Source organism: Artemia franciscana, chromosome 4 (genome assembly GCF_032884065.1).
Source record: "Artemia franciscana chromosome 4, ASM3288406v1, whole genome shotgun sequence".
Classification (NCBI taxonomy): Eukaryota; Metazoa; Arthropoda; class Branchiopoda; order Anostraca; family Artemiidae; genus Artemia; species Artemia franciscana.
In genome coordinates this window covers 9,068,470-9,088,741 of record NC_088866.1, presented here as the reverse complement: position 1 = coordinate 9,088,741, position 20,272 = coordinate 9,068,470, and the positions used below count along the sequence as shown (strand labels likewise).

General features: G+C 35.2%; 1 protein-coding gene across 4 annotated transcripts in view; it reads left to right on the top strand.

The window, feature by feature from the left end:
* Positions 1–20,272, top strand: part of LOC136025955 (protein Gawky-like) — an 84,984-nt gene that overhangs the window by 4,193 nt on the left and 60,519 nt on the right. For all 4 annotated transcript variants that reach the window (XM_065702063.1, XM_065702060.1, XM_065702064.1 and 1 more), the window contains exons 2-4: positions 2,259–2,397; positions 6,953–7,080; positions 15,965–16,318. In XM_065702063.1, coding sequence (XP_065558135.1) covers positions 2,277–2,397; positions 6,953–7,080; positions 15,965–16,318 — 603 coding nt within the window. In that variant the 5' untranslated portion in view covers positions 2,259–2,276. The remainder of the gene's footprint in view (positions 1–2,258; positions 2,398–6,952; positions 7,081–15,964; positions 16,319–20,272) is intronic.

The following is a 20,272-nucleotide window of genomic DNA, read 5'->3' as shown; positions in this document are numbered from 1 at the left end:
TTAATTTTTTTATTAGACAGCTTTTTTCAGAATTTTTTTTTTAGTTTTTAGCTATTAAGGGGGATAGGAGGAGGAGTTGTAAACCTTGATCAAAGGGTTGTTGACTATACTGGTTATAATAGTGCCTTTTTTTGGCTACCTAGTCTTTCAAGTTCACCAAAAATGGCACAAAAAAGTACCATATGGCACTTTGCATTGGCATTTTCAATAAAAATTTATAATCAGGACATAGATATGACTTACAAGATTTTAAAGGAGGAACTAAATGTCTACAATGTTTCAGTAGTCAAAGGTGTAGTTCTTTTATTTTGAAAATAAAGCTTGACATTGTAGCTGAAGTGGTACTAGGATTGCCTAGTTTATTCATTCATAATCATGTCCCAGTACTTTAGATTGTACTTGTTAATTATTCAGAATATGCAAAGGTCTTGATCTGAATGTAAGATCTCAGAAAACTAGTTTCATAGCCAGAAAGACAAGTGCTGAGTGACAGAATGTATTGAACTTATATAATTTGGACTATATATTTGCACATTAGGGGTGGGGGTAAAGTATGGTGGGTCTGCATGCAAAATGTGTTAGCTGCAATTATTCTGCATATTATGATATAAGAATTGTTTTCTTACTTTATGCTGTCAAAACACAATTACCCCCCCCCCCCCCCCCTAATGTGCAAATATAAGTGCAATGCATTCTGCTACCTGTCACTTGTATATATGGCTATGAAATCAGTTTTCTTAGATCTTATATTCTGATCAAGAACTTGAATGTGCTCTGAATAATAACCAAGTACTCTTCAGCCAGTTCAATAAAGGGGTGAAAGAACCTGCCCTTGAAGTTCATGGACCTTATCAAGAAGTAGAAACTTTCAGAATCAGAAAAAAAATGTTTGAATTTATTGTTATTTCTGATTCTTTGCAAATCACTGATTTTTCCAATTCTAATTTGTATTCCCATCACTAATTTTAACATATAGAAATTCTGCATCATCTCAACTTAAAAAAAAAAAATATACTATGCAATTCCTAATGTGGCTCAGAGTTAAAGAAATTTGAGATTATCCTAGGATTATCAGTTTTACAAATTTACATATTTTGGTAGGACCTGATAAAAAAAATAATAATTAGGATTGTCTCTATTGTTTAAAGTGCAATGCTGAACTAATCATTTCTGTTACCATTTATAAATGATTTATCCTTTGAAACCACAACTTGTTTTGCTTGGAAAATTCATATTTTAAACTATTATCAAAAATAGAATAACAGTTAACTTTTTCTACTAAGATTGTTCTTCCTTTTTTTTTCTTAAAATAGATGTTAAAGCTCCTTTTATTGCATATAGTACAGGTGTGTATGCAAAAATATGTTTTGTGAAGGATCAAAAAAAAAAAAAAAAAGGGTGATTATGGCCAAAAACATGGAGAGAATTAAAAATCTTGATAATTTATGAGAATCTGCACTTGAGAGAGCTCTCTGTATTTGTGTCTATATAATAGCTAATCTTATTGGGGATAAACCTTAGAATCCTAACCCTTAAGCCAATCTATGGTTGAAATATGTTCAGAAATGTCTCTCCTCATGTCCTTGGTGACTTTTGTCAGTTGGGTATTCTAGTTGCTGCAAAGTCACCTCAGGGGCTTTAAATTTGGTCATTGTATTATGTCTCATTTGGAAAGTCCATCACAAACTAGGTTAATCCAAACAGTTTTTTTTGGTGTTGCTTTTCAAGTCTTAAGGGATTTTTTTTAGAGTATAATACTTACTGTTACTTCATTTGCATTTTCTGTTTTTCTTCCCTTCTGGCTGCTGTCTAATTTGTTCCCTTCTCCATGAACTCCTTTGTAGGTTAAAAAATATTTGATCATCCTATACTAAACATTTCTCAATTATAATAAGCATTGAATTTTAAAGAACATCTATAATAGGACTGATTATAATATATTGATTTACCTAACATTTAATGCTGTAGTACCTGTAAAGGTAATGAACTGAGGCCCTAAAAGATCTCTTGATATCCATATCCAAATGACAAGGATTGGCCATGTATTTATAATGATTTGAGAAATAAGGTTCTAATCAGGATTGAAAATGTCTACTTGAAATTGTAACATTTGTGTTTAATTTTTTATTACAGCATTAATTATGCTGATTAAATAAAAATAATAACAGACACTTCTAGGCAAATCAAAGAAAAGAATATATATATTTTTTTTATATATTTTGTTATTTGTTAATCCTAATGATTGGTTGTGCTTTTAGAATAATGAGAAGGTGAAGATGTTACCTCAGGAATCAAAATCCTCTACTCTTCTGGAGTGTAGTACCTCATATGTTGATAGCCCAGCTTCATCTAGTGTGGTGTTGCTAAGTCAGTCTGACCATCAACTCAGATCCAAGAGTAAGTTTTTTTACTTATGCTATTAAAATCAGATTTAATCAAATATTGCTTATATTTGAGTTTTGGTGATATTTTATTTCCTACTCAATGTAATATGCTCAATATGTAGGCTACTTATAATTAATACAACAACATATCAAAGTTGATTGGTTTATTTTTACAAACAAATTTCCATGTATGTGGTTGGGTTTAAAGTGGCTGAAAGTGGGCCTAGCCTGTAAAATTTCTCCTGCCAAATAGAATTCTGGCTAGGAATGTGCTTCTTTATTTTGACCCCTTCTTCAATGTTGGGCCTTATGCACTTATTATCATTAGTATTTATTCTCATTTAGTATATATTGACACCAGCCTGTCCGTAGTCCCTATTTGAGCCTCCAATTGAGCTAGATGCTATTGACCTGAACATAAATTTGTTACATTAAAAAAAATCTGTTTCAAAAAATATTTGTTATACAAACTTTTTTTTGGCACAACAAAGTTCAATAATTTGCTTTTTTACATGCTATTACTTTTATCTGATTGTAGACAACCTGGTCACATAGATTACTGCCAATTTTTTCTATTTAACAATGCAGAGTTGCCATTGTTGAGTTGCCAGAGTTGCCAGACCCACTAAACTGGACTACATGAGTGCCCATGTTGTCATGAAGATAGCATTGAAATGCCTGTGAAGTAGGATAAGCCTTCTTTTAGATTCTACTACTTGTCATTCCACTGTTTGAAAATAATATTGTTTATAATATAAACAGTCTGATATAAACTGTTAATGAACAGTGGACAAGAACTTACTTCTATTTCATGTTGACCAGTCAGTATATCTGCTAACTACCAGCACACTTGAAAAATAAAATGAACATAAAAGGACTTAAAATAATGAACTATTTGTTCTGTTATAAAATTTTTAGTAATGTTACCATTTTCCACCAGCAGCAAATCAAGACCTAGTTCTATTATAATTTTAAAATATCTAAGCTACTAGCCAAACACTAAAATCTGAATTTTAGACTCTCATCCTTTAATCATTCCTCATTTACCAGTGTTTTTACCAGCAGAAAATAAAAACATAATTGCATAATAAGTGAAAAATATATGAGTTTTTTGCCTAACACTAAAATCTGAATTTTAGACTCTCATCCTTTAATCATTCCTCATTTACCAGTGTTTTTACCAGCAGAAAATAAAAACATAATTGCATAATAAGTGAAAAATATATGAGTTTTTTGCCTAACACTAAAATATGAATTGCAGACTCTCATCCTTTAATCATTCCTCATTTACCAGTGTTTTTACCAGCAGAAAATAATTGCATAATAAGTGAAAAATATATGAGTTTTTTGCCTAACACTAAAATATGAATTGCTGACTCTCATCCTTTAATTATTTCTCATTTACCAGTGTTTTAACCAGCAGAAAATAAAAACATAATTGCATAATAAGTAAAAAATATATGAGTTTTTAGCCCAACACTAAAATCTAAATTGCAGGCTCTCATCCTTTAATGATGATTCATTGGATGGAGCCAGGCAAGTTATGCGTGCCTGATGTGCCTCAGCTATCCAAGGGCTTTCATTTAGTTTAGTTGAACTAAAAATCAAGGTCTGTTTGAAGTATTGTTCTTTAAACTAGTTTTTACTTGAAATCATTTTTGGTGTTCAGGGAATATGTCATTCTGTATCAAATGACAACTGTACCAAACTGCTGGTCTTCATGATGTGAGAGTTTTACTGATCCTAAAATGGTATTCAAAGTTACCTCTGAGAGTGTTCAACTTTTAAAACTGAAAAACTTACACAGATAACTTTCAACAAGAAAATGGAGGAGTTAGATATTTTATGGCATATAACTACCAGTTGAAAAAAACTTGGATAATGGGAGAAATACAATATTATTTTTAAAATAGAAAGGTAAAGAAAAGTCTAGCTAATGCAGCATCAGATCACTAAAGTCATGATTGAACACAAATTTTATGCCGTTTTAAGTTTGGGGGCTGGGTGGTCTCCCTCTACCTGGTCAAGCTAGATGGTCTCTTAGTCTTTCATCCTAGGAACATAGAAAGACCCATGATTGTTTTTTTAAAGGCATATTACATTCAGCAAGCCAGCAAAAGAAGGAGTATATGCCTCCAACACTTCAAAAAAACTGGCAAATATGACCCATGAAGATGTTTGCAATGAACTAACCTCTATCCATTCAGGTTGGTGGGTAATTTGAAGCTGATTTGGTTGCTGCCCTGCTTGACAGTGTAGAAGGGCCTGTGCTTGCTGACTCATCGACTTCTATTTCAGACTCACTCTCATATATTTATACATCAGCTGTGTTTGGCTTTACACCTGAATCTTCTGCATGCTTAAAACTTTTCACCAGTGGAACGCACAGTCGTTTGCAAGTGACATTCCTCACATAAATGTCAAATCTTTGGGCTTGCAGGACATCCTACAACATTTTCTGGAGTTTGCTGGCCTGGAAGTGGGTCGCCCTGGAGGACAATAAAGACTTGGCAAAGTCATTCTTGAAATTTTTTTTCTAGTTGATGTTAGAACTCCCAAGATCACCTTCAGAAGCTAGGGGAATTCACCTTTTCTCATTATGTTTGTTTTTTTGGTTGTCTTTCTGTGTAATCCTCAAGTATTTTATCCTGAGTAGAAACAATAATGTCAAGTGGTTGCTACTCTATATGGGGTTGCATCAATTTTGTGCCCCAATAAAAATAATAAAAGTCTTACATTTTGAAATTAGAAAAACAATCATCCCCCAAAAATTACTTCAAAATATTTTTCAGATTTATTACTTTTAAAGTTCTACTTTCTTATATACAAACTTTTAAAAATATCAGCATTTATTTTTTCCTCTTGTTTTCTTCTTCTCTGTAAGACCAGCATGTATTCCTCACAATAAAAAAAATTGTGTTTTTTTTTCATTTCCCCCCTTTTATCCAACTTTTTTTTATACCTCTTGATTCCGTGCTGACTTCCATCTGAAGAGGCAACTGAAGTAGGTCTGAAGGACTTATAAAAAGGTCTAAAATGTATACAGTATTAAAAACTTAGCAGAGCAGATAAGCTTTATTTGCATGTTCCTTAGATTGACAGATTTGTCAGTGGTTTCTTAAAGGTCTGAACAAAAGAGGAAGCATCAATTCAATGCAAAGTTTAAAAATTGACCAGTACAGAACATTGAAATCAAGACTGTAGAAAGACAAGGGTAACTTTGGGGACGAGCATTCAAAGTTACTCTATAGAAACAAAATACTGGCAGAAAACATTCAACACTGCTGCCATCTTGAGTGTATGGAATTAGGAAATGACTTCACCTGAAAACCTAACCATTTGGCTCCTCATCTATTGAAGAATATGTATCTAAAACTCCTTGTTTTATTTTGTCCAAGTATAAAAGGTAGCTTACTTTTAGCACTTTTTACCATTTTATACTCCAGTTCTCTTACAAATAACAAGCTAATATTTTTTTCTGATCCTGGTTGCAAGGATTACTAGCTGATTCAGATGGCATCTGTCAATGATCTAATAACAAATCCAATTGATCAGATCCACTGTTGTTGGAAAGAGAGTTATACTCATATTTTATAGATATTGTTCAAAGTTACCTCTTTCTACGGATAAGTTATATACAACTCAGGAATCTTCATTTAAAGGAATCAATGGACTATTTTGATGGCATACCTAAGAACAAAAGTTACAAAATCTTAGTGCCAAACAAGCTATTTTTGAGTACGTTTTCTTTGGTATTTACTCCTTTATATGGCTAGAGCAAGCTGTGTTTACAAGTGCCTTTTCCATCATTTGCGTTAGCCCAGTGACATTGTTGGATCATTAGCTCAACAATACCTGAAACCTCAAGATGCAGCTGTTGCCTTGGTAATATGAAGAATAATCAGCAAGCCTTATGATAATGCATTAAGGGTAACCCTGCTAAAAAGAGCAAGAGTGTAATACCAGATAGCACACACCACACTTCAGCCATGCAGTCAAAGCTGCCAATCTTCTGTGTAACCTGATGGGATAAATGCTGAACTTAAACAGGGTCGACTAAAACAATTCTGAACAATTGATAAGAATCATTAAAACAACTATCTATGTTATAGCCTATTATAATGACATGCTTTTACTTGACATAGCAGTTTTATTAAAATAGATAAGTATAGTCATTCTCTTACAAGTGCACTCTTTTTCTAGCATTGTCAAACTTCAAATGGGACATTCCAGAAAGCCCAACTAATTATATTGTATCTATTGCTTTTGTAGCATAAGTAATCTTTCTTGGTCTAAATTATTTAGCTTTATTAGTGTTCTCTGAGATTATTTTAATCAGTCGTTTTTAAAGCTATGAAATTTTATAACCTTGAATTCGCCTCTATCTTCTTTTCTTTCTTAATCTGAATGGTATATTGCAGATTTAATAAAACCAGAATATTGTATTATCTTGTAATAACTATGTATTTTTACTTTACAACATCTTAATTTTTATGTGAAAATCATCAGAATGTAAAAAAGTATGAATTGTTTCATAATTTGAAGATTCCATATTATTTTCTTGCTAGGATCTGAAGGTGATGGCCAATTACAGTCCGTGCAGGAGTTAGGACCTGGGGCAGAGTCCAACTCTCCTGTATCTGGCACTGCTTCCAATCCATCTGTGATAACTGCCCAAACTGCTGGGACCGAGAGGGTAAGTACTGTTGTGCTCTGAGTGCTGTTGTGCTGTTATATTTTGCTCTAATAGTTGTTTCAAATTGGTTATGTATCCCACTCATAGAGGTTTTGTAGCCTTCTAAAGAATGTAAATTTTTCTGGTTTGCAAGTAAAATGATTACTGCTTATACTTAATACAAGGTAATATGAAGTTGTAGCAATTAGAAATTACAATAGCCTACTGCAGTGAGGGAAAAAAGCAAGGAAAATAAAGAGTTAGATTAAATGTGAACTAGGGACTGAACTGCTCACATTAAGACCTGGTTTCATTGTACAACTCCCTGAAACTATTTTCTACCATTCAATGAAGGTTGAATTAAGAGATCAGCTTATAGACCTGGACCTTATTCTATCTTTCGTACAAACAGTGACAGATTTTGGGACTGTGCTATTCAGTGACCCTCTCTTTTTTTGGGCTATAGAAATGGACTGTGAGCAAAATCGGGGGGGGGTATCAATTACACCTACTTTCAAAATAAAGTCTCAGTCTTCAAAAAGATTAATATCCTTATAGCTGCCCCATCGTTAATATACTTTTTGAAAAAATGAGAAAGGTATTGGTCAAGTTTATTGAGTGGGCAGATTTCATACTTTTGACGTTTTACATTATATCAAAACTGATTACATTCATTTTCTTGGACATCTAGCATTGAAACTAACTCGTAAAAACTAACAGTAAATGGAAATCAAATAAAAAGAGTGAATTTAACAAAGTACTAGGGTTTTATGATCAACGGAAATCTATCATAAGACAACACTGATGTTATGGCTTCAAAATTGTCAAGATCTCTGAGCGTGCTTCACCAAGTTAAAAACGTAGTTTTGAAGAAAATTCTTTGATTGCTTTATTTGCTGTATTTTACCTCTATACATTTTCTGTGGTTGCTCTATATGGGTAAATATGTTATAATCTTGTCATGAAAAATTCAGTAAATTGAAAATAAAGCTCTAAAATTTTTGTCACATAAAATATTCATTGCACAATATTAATTAATGTTACATTAAGAATCATCTTCTTTAGAGATTATCAAGTCAACCATTATAATGTCCTAGGAATCCTTAGTTCTGCCCTGCCCTAGGAATGATGTATGGACGGATGATAGATAGACTTATCTATCAACAAATGAAATGACATCATTTTTATTCACTCCTAAAAAGAGCTTATGCCAAATTTGGCCTCTCACTCACTCGGACTATCTGTTTTGGCTTTTTCTACAATTAGCCATGGTTCGATGCCAGCAACAACTTGAATTTTAATTAAAATTCACTTCTTCAAAATCTAAAATAGAAACGGTTAACGTGGGTTTGGCTCACAAAAAAAAAGAAGCAAAAACTCACTCGCAGGGCTCTCACTCACCTGGACTATCTGTTTTGGCTTTTTCTAAAATTAGCCATGGCTTGATGCCTGCAACTACTTGGTTTGATCTCCTTTTCTTTTGGAATTTTCTCCATTAATAGTTATCTCCATAGTCATGATACACAAGGATCACTGAATCTGGTACTTTCAGAAATACGACTAATGCTTCTTTTGTAATTAGAAATTTCGCCCTCTCTGTGTGGGATATAATTCCAACTGCGATACGAATTTCAAGTCATCTGGCATCCTTCAAGGCTACAGCGAACAGATTTTTCCTTGCAAAAAGTAGTAATAATGTGTATATTTTATGCAAGTAGAATGGTAGCTGTATATTTATGCCATGTAGAATAATATAAAATAGTGTTTTTAGAATATTTAGACTAGAAAAGACTCTTAAAAAGGAAAGACGTATTAAAAAGGAACCGCATCAGTTTTTAAGGAAACTATAAAAATAAGGTATTCAGAGAGCAGTATCCTAGTTTTGTCAATAGTTGTGGGCTTTATTTTCTAAACAATGTTGAATATTAAATGTTATCTAATCAGGAACGCTTGCAGGAAAAAAATTACAGCTAGAGATTTTAAAATAGAGGAGAAATTTTTTAGGGGGATAGGCCGGTGGATCCCCCCATTTCGTGCACATCGACTGTGATAATTAAGTGTGACATATGCTATTTTTGTAACTTTTCAGGAGAGCCAAAAAACGGAAAAAAGTTTGTCGGCTTTGGTCGCTCTGAACGATGAGGCTAATGGAGATAAAAGGGAACATATTCCAAACCAACTTTTTATGCTCTTTCCAGTAGTAAACACTAAATTCAAGTATTCCGAGCGAACTCAAATTTATTCCATTTAATGACATATGTCTCCTTTTTCCTTGACAAAAAAGGAGGTTTCGTCTCCTTCACAAGGAGACGAATGCCAGGTCCCCTTGTGAAGCTTCATACGATAATCATCTTTTGTCATTCTGAATTGCAACAAGACCTGATAAAAGAGACTTATGCCACCTAGAGGCTTATATCTTTTTTTTTCTTCGTAACGCTACAAGGTAGGATAATTATGACTACACCATTTGATTCCTCGTGCTTAGTTTACCGATAACGCTTACATAATTCATTTTCGGCCGAAATCGCACATGTCTGACTTTTAATTATCACAGCCGATGTGACTTATGCCACTAATCAATCAATCAATCAATTTATTAATACTGAAGAAAACTATTACAAAAGTAAATCAGTTAATAGGCCCAAGAAGCTATGCTTGTAATGGGCCACAGAGAACAAAAATAAAACACTTATAAAATATATACAAAAAAAAAATTTAAAGAAGAGAAGTGACATACAAATTGGGATAGAATTAAAAGAGAGACAAAAATTATTTAACTGGAAAGACCCGACAAAATAATGCCGTTGCAGAAAGAAAAAGAGGGACATCCAAAGGGATGGAGTTCCATAATAGAATTGACTGATATACAGGAGACCTCTGAGCTGCTATAGAGGATTGTTTTGGTAAAATAAATCATCGAGAAGAATTACGCAAAGAAGAAAAGTACCTACCTAAGCCTGTCCTTGAGAAAAACTGCTGAAGGGTCGGTGGAAGAGTACCTAGAAAAGCAGAATGCGCTAAATAAAGAGTACTTTTACCTATAATATGATCCAGCGGAGCTATTCCAGTATCATTATAAAGATCAGAGGAAGGGTAAAGCCGAGGGAGAAGAAAAGTAGCCTTCACTGCCCTATTTTGGGCTCTTTGAAGTGAGCAGAGAAGAGATTTATTAGTATTGCCTCAGACAGAGCAGTAATAAGAAAGGTAAGGATTAATAAAAGCATGATAAAGAGAAACCATAATATCAGGAGGAAGAAATGAATTAATCCGGTGCAACATTGAAGACTGGCGGAGGATTAAGGAACGGGTGTGAGTTACATGCGGTTTAAAAGAAAGAAAACAGTCAAGATACACACCAAGAAGTTTCACCATAGTAGCTTGTGGTATAATATCATTCCCGAAAGTCAGGGTGATTGGCTCCTGTACGTCTCTCATGCGGTAAGGGGTCCTAAAGTTGACAATGGCACTCTTTCGGCTGTTAAGAGCCATAACATTTGACCAGCACCAATCCTTTACTTTATCAAGAAGACCTTGAGCTATAGAAGTGGCAGATGGCAGGTCCACCGAAGCAATGAAAAAATTACTGTCATCAGCAAAAAGAACAGGGTGAACATGGGAATGAAGACCTTCAACAAGATCATTAATGTAGATTAGAAACAAAAGTGGTCCAAGCACAGAGCCTTGTGGGACACCTTTCAATACAGGCAAAGTAGTGGAAGAAGTACGGTTAACCAAAACATACTGAGATCTATCTGAGAGGTAGGACCTAAACCAATCTAGTGGGACTCCATGCACACCAAATAAGGATAGTTTAGACAGAAGAACATTGTGGTCAACCATATCAAAGGCCTTTGAAAAGTCAAGAAATAGACCCAAAACACACAAGCCCTTGTCCAGATTAACACGCACAAACTCTGTAGCATCAGTAAGTGCATGTAAGGTAGAGAATGAGGGACGAAAACCATACTAATGGTTAGTGATGAGAGAATTTCCATCAGTCGAATTAGTACTAAAAACAAATTAAGAGAGTCGACGATACACTACTTTTTCAACAACCTTTGAAATGACGGGAAGAAGAGACAGGAAATAGGTCTGTAATTTGAAATTAGAGACGAATCACCTTTTTTGTGCAAAGGTAGAACAGTAGCAACTTTAAATGAATGAGGGAAAATACCAGAAGAAAGAGAGAGGTTAGTTATGTGTGAAATCGGATGAGAAACAAACTGACTAATTTTTTTAAGGACATTATTATTCAAACCAAAACTATCAACTGAACGACTGCTAGGAAGTTGGGAAATAATACTAGAAATCTCAGTAGTACTACATGGGGAAAGGAAAAAAGACTTCTCTGCCAAGGGAAAACAACTTACTCTACTCGGGGGTGGAATTAGAATTGAAGGAAGGGTGGTGAAATACGAATTGAAGGCACTCGCTGAGGATCTTTTGTCCACAACAGAACCATCAGCATTTCTATAAAAACATGGAGAGGAATGTTTGAGTTTCTTGCGAGAGAGAGCTTCATTAATAACATTCCAAACCTTGCGCAAATTCCCCTTGCATTCATTAATTCGACGCGAAAAATACAGCTTTTTTGCTAAGCGAACTGAAGAAGTGAGCACATTTTTGTAATGTTTATACTTCAAAAGATCATCCTGTGTCTTACTTTTACATGCAGCCTTGAATAAAGACGCCTTCATATGGGTTGCATTGATCAGACCTCTAGACATCCATGGCCATTTGGGTGTAAAATTCCTTGGCTTATTTCTAAGAGGAAAATGCTTATCCAATAGAGTTCCCATACGACACAAAAATAATCTAGTTGCACAATCAGCATCATTAGCTTCAAGAACACTAGACCAATTATTACTCTGAAGACCTTGCATTAAATTAGAAATTCCTTTATCTGTAAAAGTTCTAAAAGAAGACATACCTTTCTCATCCACAGTAATCTCAGTTTTAGGAACAGATAGTGATAGATAAATAGGAAAGTGATCAGAAAGATCAGTGAAAACAAGACCAGAAGAGAACTTCAAATTAGGAGAATGAGAAGTGAAAATATTATCTATTAAAGTAGCAGAATTTCTTGAAGGGTCAACACGAGAAGGAAAAAAAATCGAAGGAAGTAGCCCTGAAGAAGAAAATACATCAAAAAGATGGTCACATTCATCATTTGATCCAACATTTAAGATATTGCAATTAAAGTCTCCCAAAACACAAATTCGTTTTTTAGAGAAAGTCCCCACACCGGAAAGCTGATCAAGCAAATCACAGAACAGATGTGTTGGAAAAGGAGGGGGCTTATAAAACAAACAAACAGTATCACATGCAAACTGGCTTTTCAGATCAATGACAAGAGAATAAACTGTCCTACTATTAGACACCACTGATGTAAACAAGGATTCAAGGTCAGATCTTCTACAAAATTCAATATAAGATTTTATAAACAAAGAAATACCCCCAGAACACTTTGTTACCATCCTAGGGACGTGAATAGCAATATAACCATCCATATCATAAGCTGTAAAATTATCACTATCAGATAACCATGTTTCTGTCAAGCCTATGACATCAAAAGGGCAAGAATTATTAGACCACAAATACGATTTAAGACTGTCCCACTTTTCTCTTATTCCACGCACATTCAAACAAAATACATTAAAGCAACTATTTGAAGAGAGTGAGGGCAAAATGTTATCACAATAATCAATGGTGGTGTGATAATTGCAGCTAGAACTAACCATAGATTCAAGGAGAGGGTCAAAAGTGTGTGCCTCTTGTCTACCAGCACTACTTGGTTGATCAAATATAACTGAATTAAGAATAGAAGAATTCAAAAGAAAGGAGAAATCACTCATATATACTACACATGACAAATGTATACATTAACTTTACAAATGAACACAATATCCATACAAGCAGGCTGAAGTAAGAGAGGGTGGATTGAAAGGTAAGATATATAGGCAACAATAGAGAAAAGAACTGCAAGAACAAAGACAATAATAAACTACTAGGTTCAAAGGGAATAAAAATAATAAACAACATCATGCAAACATAAGAAAAACTGTTAAATCATAAATAAATTTACAAAACAGAGCTGAAAAAAAGAAAGAGGCTTATATCTCTTTTATTCTTCGTAACGCTACAAGGTAGGATAATTATGACTACACCATTTGACTCCTCGTGCTTAGTTTACCGATAACGCTTACATAATTCATTTTCGGCCAAAATCGCACATGTCTGACTTAATTATCACAGCCGATGTGACTGGAAATGATGTATCAGAGATATTCTTTTTTATGCTTTTTTCTTAGAAAAGAAATTTATTGGTAAAGCTATCCTTTTCAGGAACGTATGAAACTGCAAACGTTGTTGGTGCCTATTGAAAAGATACCATGTAATACCAGTCAAGTACGGGGAAGGGAACTTTGTTCCTATCCCTACTTCAATTTCAAATCTTTCTATTGTTTCTTTTATTTCCCACATAATCTCCTAAGTATGGCAGCCACTTCACAAACTATGATTACCAAAAATGAAAATTAAATATTTAATGCTATATCATACAAAATTCCACAAATAATCATTGTTTTTATAGCAGGCGCTTTCTAGATTTCTTAGTTTATCAGGACTTTCAAGTTCATAATTGTCAGACTGACGCTTCATCACTGGAAATTGTGGAAAAAATAAACAGGGTATAAAATACTTAATTAATAAAGTATTTAATGAGATAAGTTTCGTCATTTTAAGAAATGACAGCAAACCTCAAAACAAAGTTCAAACTTAAATAGAAGATCCATCACTTATGTTTTCTTTTCTTTCTTTCCACATTGGAAGACCAATTCATTTTTTCTGCTCTTTTTCTTGTACCCTTTTAAAGTTTTGCACCAAAAATATATTTATTTATTAACCACTAGCGTTTGTACTTAAAGATCTTTGTTTCCGGGCCTTTACAAAAAATGTCACCAACGATAGGACACGGGAAAGCAGGCCCAAATTTACCAGTAGGCCTGGATCAAGGGGTGCACATTGCCAGGGGGTGCAAAAAATTATCACAGAGTGATTTTATCTTAATAAAAACTGGACTGATGTGGTTTACCGTCAAATGGCTGGTACGCCGTGCTGCCTATTAGCAGAAAACTAATTTTAAAACAACACAGGAATTCCGTGGGCACTTATAAACTGTCAGATGTCTCTCACGAATGTTAGCTGTGAGTTCGTTATCACCTCTTTCTCTCATTGCTTTTGGCTCATCAGTTGCACCCTGTTCAGCGTTTACACTGTCCCTGAATTTTTGTGGATTTCTCCGAAAATCTCGCCAAAAATAGTAGCAAAAACAGCTGGGCCTAGAAGCGTCAAAGCTCTATATTTGGCCCTGCTGGAAAGAGAACTTATCAATGTTTGAAGGTCGCATTTGGAAAAGGTACATACTTCAGTGTAGCTCCTCTCCAAACTTTTTTTTTTTTTTTTTTTTTTTTTTTTTTTTTTTTTTTTTTTTAACACTTCCATTGATTTTGAATTTGAGCAGAGTTGTCTTTACTGTATTGTTTTACTGTTTTATTGCTCCGTTTTTTACTGCCTCTTAGTGTTTAGATAAGACAAGTTTTTGCTTCGAAAACGACTATCACAAGCAATACTTTGTGAATTTGCACTTATTGTTAATGAGCAAACATAGTTTAAAAAGATAAATTACATTATAATTACGAGACAAAAAAAAATATGCCTGTTGTTGCTGACAAAAAATCACTCGTTGCAAAAATGTCAAATGACGAATTGGGATTCGTGTTAAAAGTTGGGTTCACAAAAAAAAAGTTGTGGATAAATGCAAAAAAAACGATAAAAAGTCGTGTGATGATAAAATTGATTATAGGCTCACTTGATGACGGAAAGGGATGATTCAAGAGACTAGTGGCTTAGGCGCTCACTTTAAATGGCTGTATCAACTTTCAGCTTTCTCTACTTTCTAAGGCTTTTTTCTGCTTTCAAAGGCTGACTTAGTTTCTTCTTTTACCCTTTTTAAGTTTTGCACCCAAAAATGTTTCGATTTGTTGGTAACTAATATTTGTACCTGAAGATCTTTGATTGTGACTATTCTGAAGTGATCCTGAAGTGCTTTAAAAAAGAACTGTGCACAGTGCTACCCTGGAAAGAGGTCTACGGGCTATTTAGACAAAGTACACCCTCCAGTTCATTTCCTACCTTGAATTGCTGGACTGCTTTATTTCATTAGTACTGATTTTCAGTTGAGGAGAACTTCCCAGGGATTTTGAGTATTTAGTTTACTATGCAACCGTTTCACTTGCCCTCTTCATGTTTAGATAATATGAAATTCTTCTTCAGAAATGACTGCCACAAGCAATAAATTACGAATTTGCACTTGTTAAATGAGCAAATATAGTTTAAAAAAATGAATTATCAGACTCAATAGCAATAAGTTCCATCAAAAGGATAACTGTATTTTAAATAGGAAACAAAAAAGGCGAATGTGTCACTAAAAAAATTCACTCTGCGGAAAATGTCAAATAACAAATTATGACTTTGTATTTATGACAAATTATATTTATGACAAATTATGACAAATATATTACCAAAATAAAGTACATATACATCCATATAGTAGTCAAAAACGATAAATGATTAAATAAATGGCAAGCCAATTTGATGACAGAAAGGGGTGGGCTCAATGGACTGGTGGGTTAAGGCCAATTAGCACTGGGATCTTATTTATACCGCATTTAGCTAGCGCTAATTTGAGCGAATCAGAATTTTTCGTAGCAGTGTTCAGCCAATCCGAAAATTCTAGAAAGAATCTGATTGGCTCGTATTAGTGCTAGCTATTTCTCAGTTTTGTAAAATCCTATCCTGAGTATGCCTTAAGTGCTCATTTTTATATGGCTGTATTCTTTTTTAGACCGAGTTGAACTCATCCATGGTCTCGCCTGTTGATCGCAATAGTTACTCCACTACATTGGAGACGGGTTCTCACGGAGCACAACCAAACAGAGCTGCCTCAGCTCCGGTGCAATCTCAACCTATTAATGTACCTGAATTGACTCCATCCCACTCAGAAGGTGGAGTCATCCATGATTTGGCCAATGGAAAGCAAACCACAGGAGCTAGCAGCCAATCAACAAGCGAGAACTCGAGATCCAGTGATGAATCGGGTGATAAAGTGTTTTTGCCAATTGATGTACAAAAGACGGTATTTATAAGAGGGCCTGCGACTAACAGACGGTGGGGATTCAGTAACAATATTGGTCTCAAGGTATTTTGCTTTTCTTTCTCTTAATATGGGATCCATATTTTCATTGAATTTTGTTACACAGTTTTAAAGCTGTTTTGGGACTTTTTTGATAATTTTGAAAGTGGTCCACCTTGCAGTCCTTTGTTGGTCATCGTCAGGCTTGTTTGAACTTAGGCACATGATATCAGGCTGCTCTTAAGATTTTATATCTAGTCCTGGATTTGAAGAAATATTTTCTGTAGAGGTTTAAACGGGAGCCGATGTCCCCCCGCCCTCCATCGAAAGTCCCCCCCCACTAAACCTTAAACAAACAGAAATCATTCCGTATACGAGGGGGGCTACCCCCTCCTGAAAGCCTCATTCTTTTTGCTAAAGTTTGACTTTTTGTCATAATTCTTTAAAAACGACTGTTGAAACACAACTTTTTTAAAACACTGTTGTCGGTAACAACTAGTTGAAAAGCGGGCTACATCTTCAAAAGAACACTTAAATTCTCGATTTTCAATTGAATGAGCCTCCTCCAAAGTTGGTTTGACCACCATTCTTCTCAGAGCAGTATTGCCTCTGACTTGAACAGAAGAGTAGAACTTTCAATTTCCCTTCTAATGAACACTTGGAATCATCTAGGTGGAATTTTCCGGGCGGGGGGGGGCTCCTAGATCCGTTTAAACACTCACGTAAGCTGTAGGGTGATAAACTACGAGTAGTCGAAATTGTTTTCCAACATGTAATCGAAATTTTCGTTGATTCTTCCTTAAAAATTCTCACTTTTAATGGCACAAAAGAGCCATTCACATTGAGATTTGGCTAGGGCTAATTCAAGTCAAACAGATGTTTCATAGAATGTTCTGATTGGCTGGGCAATGCTATGAAAAACTCTGATTGGCTCAAATTAGCACTAGCTAAATCCTGGTATTAGTAAGATCTCACTGTGAACAGATCTTCAGCGCTCCTAATGAAGGGTGTCCTTCCCTTCTTTAACGCATAACTTTAAATCATTTGGTTTTGCGTATAGTCGAGTTTCTTTTCTTTTTAAGTTTCTTTCAAAGGTTTTAATTTCTTTCTGTGTTCTTTCTAGTTAAGTTTCTTTCTAAGGTATTTGCACTAATGATTAATTAGTAGCATTAAGTATAAATCAGTTTGTAAGATATCATCCTGGTTACCAACTTGATTGAGAGATAATAAAGCACAAAGTTAAACCAATTGCTGAAAAACTTCCTGAAAACTTCATTTAAAAGAAGTATTTTTTTTTTTTACTACAAGTGATCCCTGAAATCAAGGTGGTAAGCCCACCTTTTTTATGTGAAAAATGTATATATGCTCCTTTTAGCTATGTAGTGGCGTAAAGGATTTTTCTTAAACATCTTTATTCTGATAGACAAAGGCTGTTCTTCATAACACAACTACAGAATATCGTAGAAACAACGCCATTTTTATAGAATAATAAATAATGAGTCTTAAATTTTAAAAGTTAGTATTATGATTTAAAATTTTATGCTGTCACTTGAAGCTGTAGTATTAATTGTAGAATTTTGTAGAAACAACGTCATTTTTGTAGAGTAAAATAAGTATTAAATTTTCAACTTTAGTGGCAAAAGTTGATTTTTTTTTAATGTAGATCTTATGCAGGGCGTTAAGTGATAGTTTTCAATTCTATAATTTTGCACCAATAACGCTGTTTATGTAGAATTATTGAGAGCATTTTATTTTTAATTTTACTACTAGAAGTAACTATGATCAATCAGGTAGAGTTATAAAATTAGCTATAATCCCGAAATCCTCCGAAATCCTTCCGGTTTTGCTACTTTAGGCACTTCCAGGTAAGCTAGGACGATGAAATTTGGCAAGCGTATCAGGGACCAGACCAGATTAAATTAGAAATAGTCGTTTTCCCGATTTGACCATCTGGGGGGGGGAGTAGGGGCCGGTTAATTCGGAAAAAATGGAAAAAATGAAGTATTTTTAACTTATGAGCGGGTGATTGGATCTTAATGAAATTTGATGTTTGGAATGATATTGTGTCTCAGAGCTCTTATTTTAAATCCCGACTGGGTCGGATGACATTGGGGGGAGTTGGAGGGGGGAAACCTAAAATCTTGGAAAACACTTAGAGTGGAGGGATCGGGATGAAACTTGATGGGAAAAATAAGCGCAAGTCCCAGATACATGATTGACATAATCGGAACTGATTTGGTCTCTTTGGGGTAGTTGGGGGGGGGAGTAATTCTTAAAAATTAGAAAAATGAGGTATTTGATGTTTAGAAGGATATCGTGTCTTAGAGCTCTTATTTTAAATCCCGACCGGATCTGGTGATGGGGGCGGGGAGTTGGGAGGGGGAAACCTAAAACTTGGAAAACACTTAGAGTGGAGGGATCGGGATGAAACATGGTGGGAAAAATAAACACAAGTCCTAGATAGATGATTGACATAAACGGATCGGATCCGCTCTTTTGGGTAGTTGGGGGGGGATATTTCTGAAAAAAGTGGTATTTTTAACTTACGAATGGGTGATCGGATCTCAATGAAATTTGATATTTAGAAAGATATCGTGGCTCAGAGCTCTTATTTTAAACCCGTCCGGATCTGGTGACATTGGGGGGGGGGGTTGTTGGAAGGGGGAAACCTAAAACTTGGAAAACACTTAGAGTGGAGGGATCGGGATGAAACCTGGTGGGGAAAAAACACGAGTCCTAGATACATGATTGACATAACCAGAACGGATCCGCTCTCTTTGGGGTAGTTGGGGGGGGGGTGGGTAATTCTGAAAAATTAGAAAAATGAGGTATTTTTAACTTACGAACGGGTGATGGGATCTCCATGAAATTTGATTTTTAGAAGGATGTCGTGTCTCAAAGTTCTTATTTTAAATCCTGACCGGATCTGGTGACATTGGGGGAAGTTTGGGGTGGGGAAACCTAAAATGATGGGAAACGCATAGATTGGAGGGATTGGGATGAAACTTGGTTGGAAAAATAAGCAGAAGTCTTGCATACGTGATTTACATAATTGGAACGGATCCGCTCACTTGCGGGGGGGGGGGGGGGGGGTAATTCTGAAAAATAAGAAAAATGACGTATTTTTAACTTACGAAGGAGTGATCGGATCTTCATGAAACTTCATATTTAGAAGGACCTCGTAACTCCGATATCTTATTTTAAATCTCAACCGGATCAAGCGTAATTGGGAGGGGCAGTTGGGGGGGGGACCGGAAATCTTAGAAAATACTTAAAGCGGTGAGATCAGGATGAAACTGGATGGGAAGAATAGAAAGCTGTCTAAGATACGTGACTGACATAACTGGACCGGATCTGCTCTCTTTGGTGGAATTGGGGAGGGGGGTAATTTTGAAAATTGAGGTATTTGTAACTTACGAAAGGGTGACCAGATCTTAATGAAATTTGATATTTAGAAGGATCTTGTGCTTTAAAGTTCTAATTCCAAATTCCGACCAGATCCTGTGACATTCGGGGGAGTTGGAGGGGGAACCGGAATTCTTGGAAAACATGAAAATTGGAGTATTTATATCTTACGAATAGATGATCGGATCGTAATGAAATTTGATTTTTAGAAGGAATTCATGTCTCAGAGCTCTTATTTCAAATCCCGACCAGATATTTTGACATTGTGGGGATTTGGAGGGGGAAATCTTGGAAAAACACTTGGAGTGTAGGAATCGGGATGAAGCTTGGTGGATAGAATAAACAAATGTCCTTGATACGTGATTGACAGAATCGTACTGGATTCGCTCTCTTTGGGGGAGTTGGGGGAGGGGTTCAGTGATTTGGCGAGTTCGGTGCTTCTGGACGAGCTAGGGCGATGAAAATTGGTAGGCGTGTCTGGGAGCTGCATAATTTGACTTGATAAAGTCGTTTTCCCAGATTCGACCATCTGGGGGGCAAAAGGGAGAGGGAAAATTAGAAAAAATTGGGTATTTCTGACTTACGAGTGGGTGATCGGATCTTAATGAATTTTGA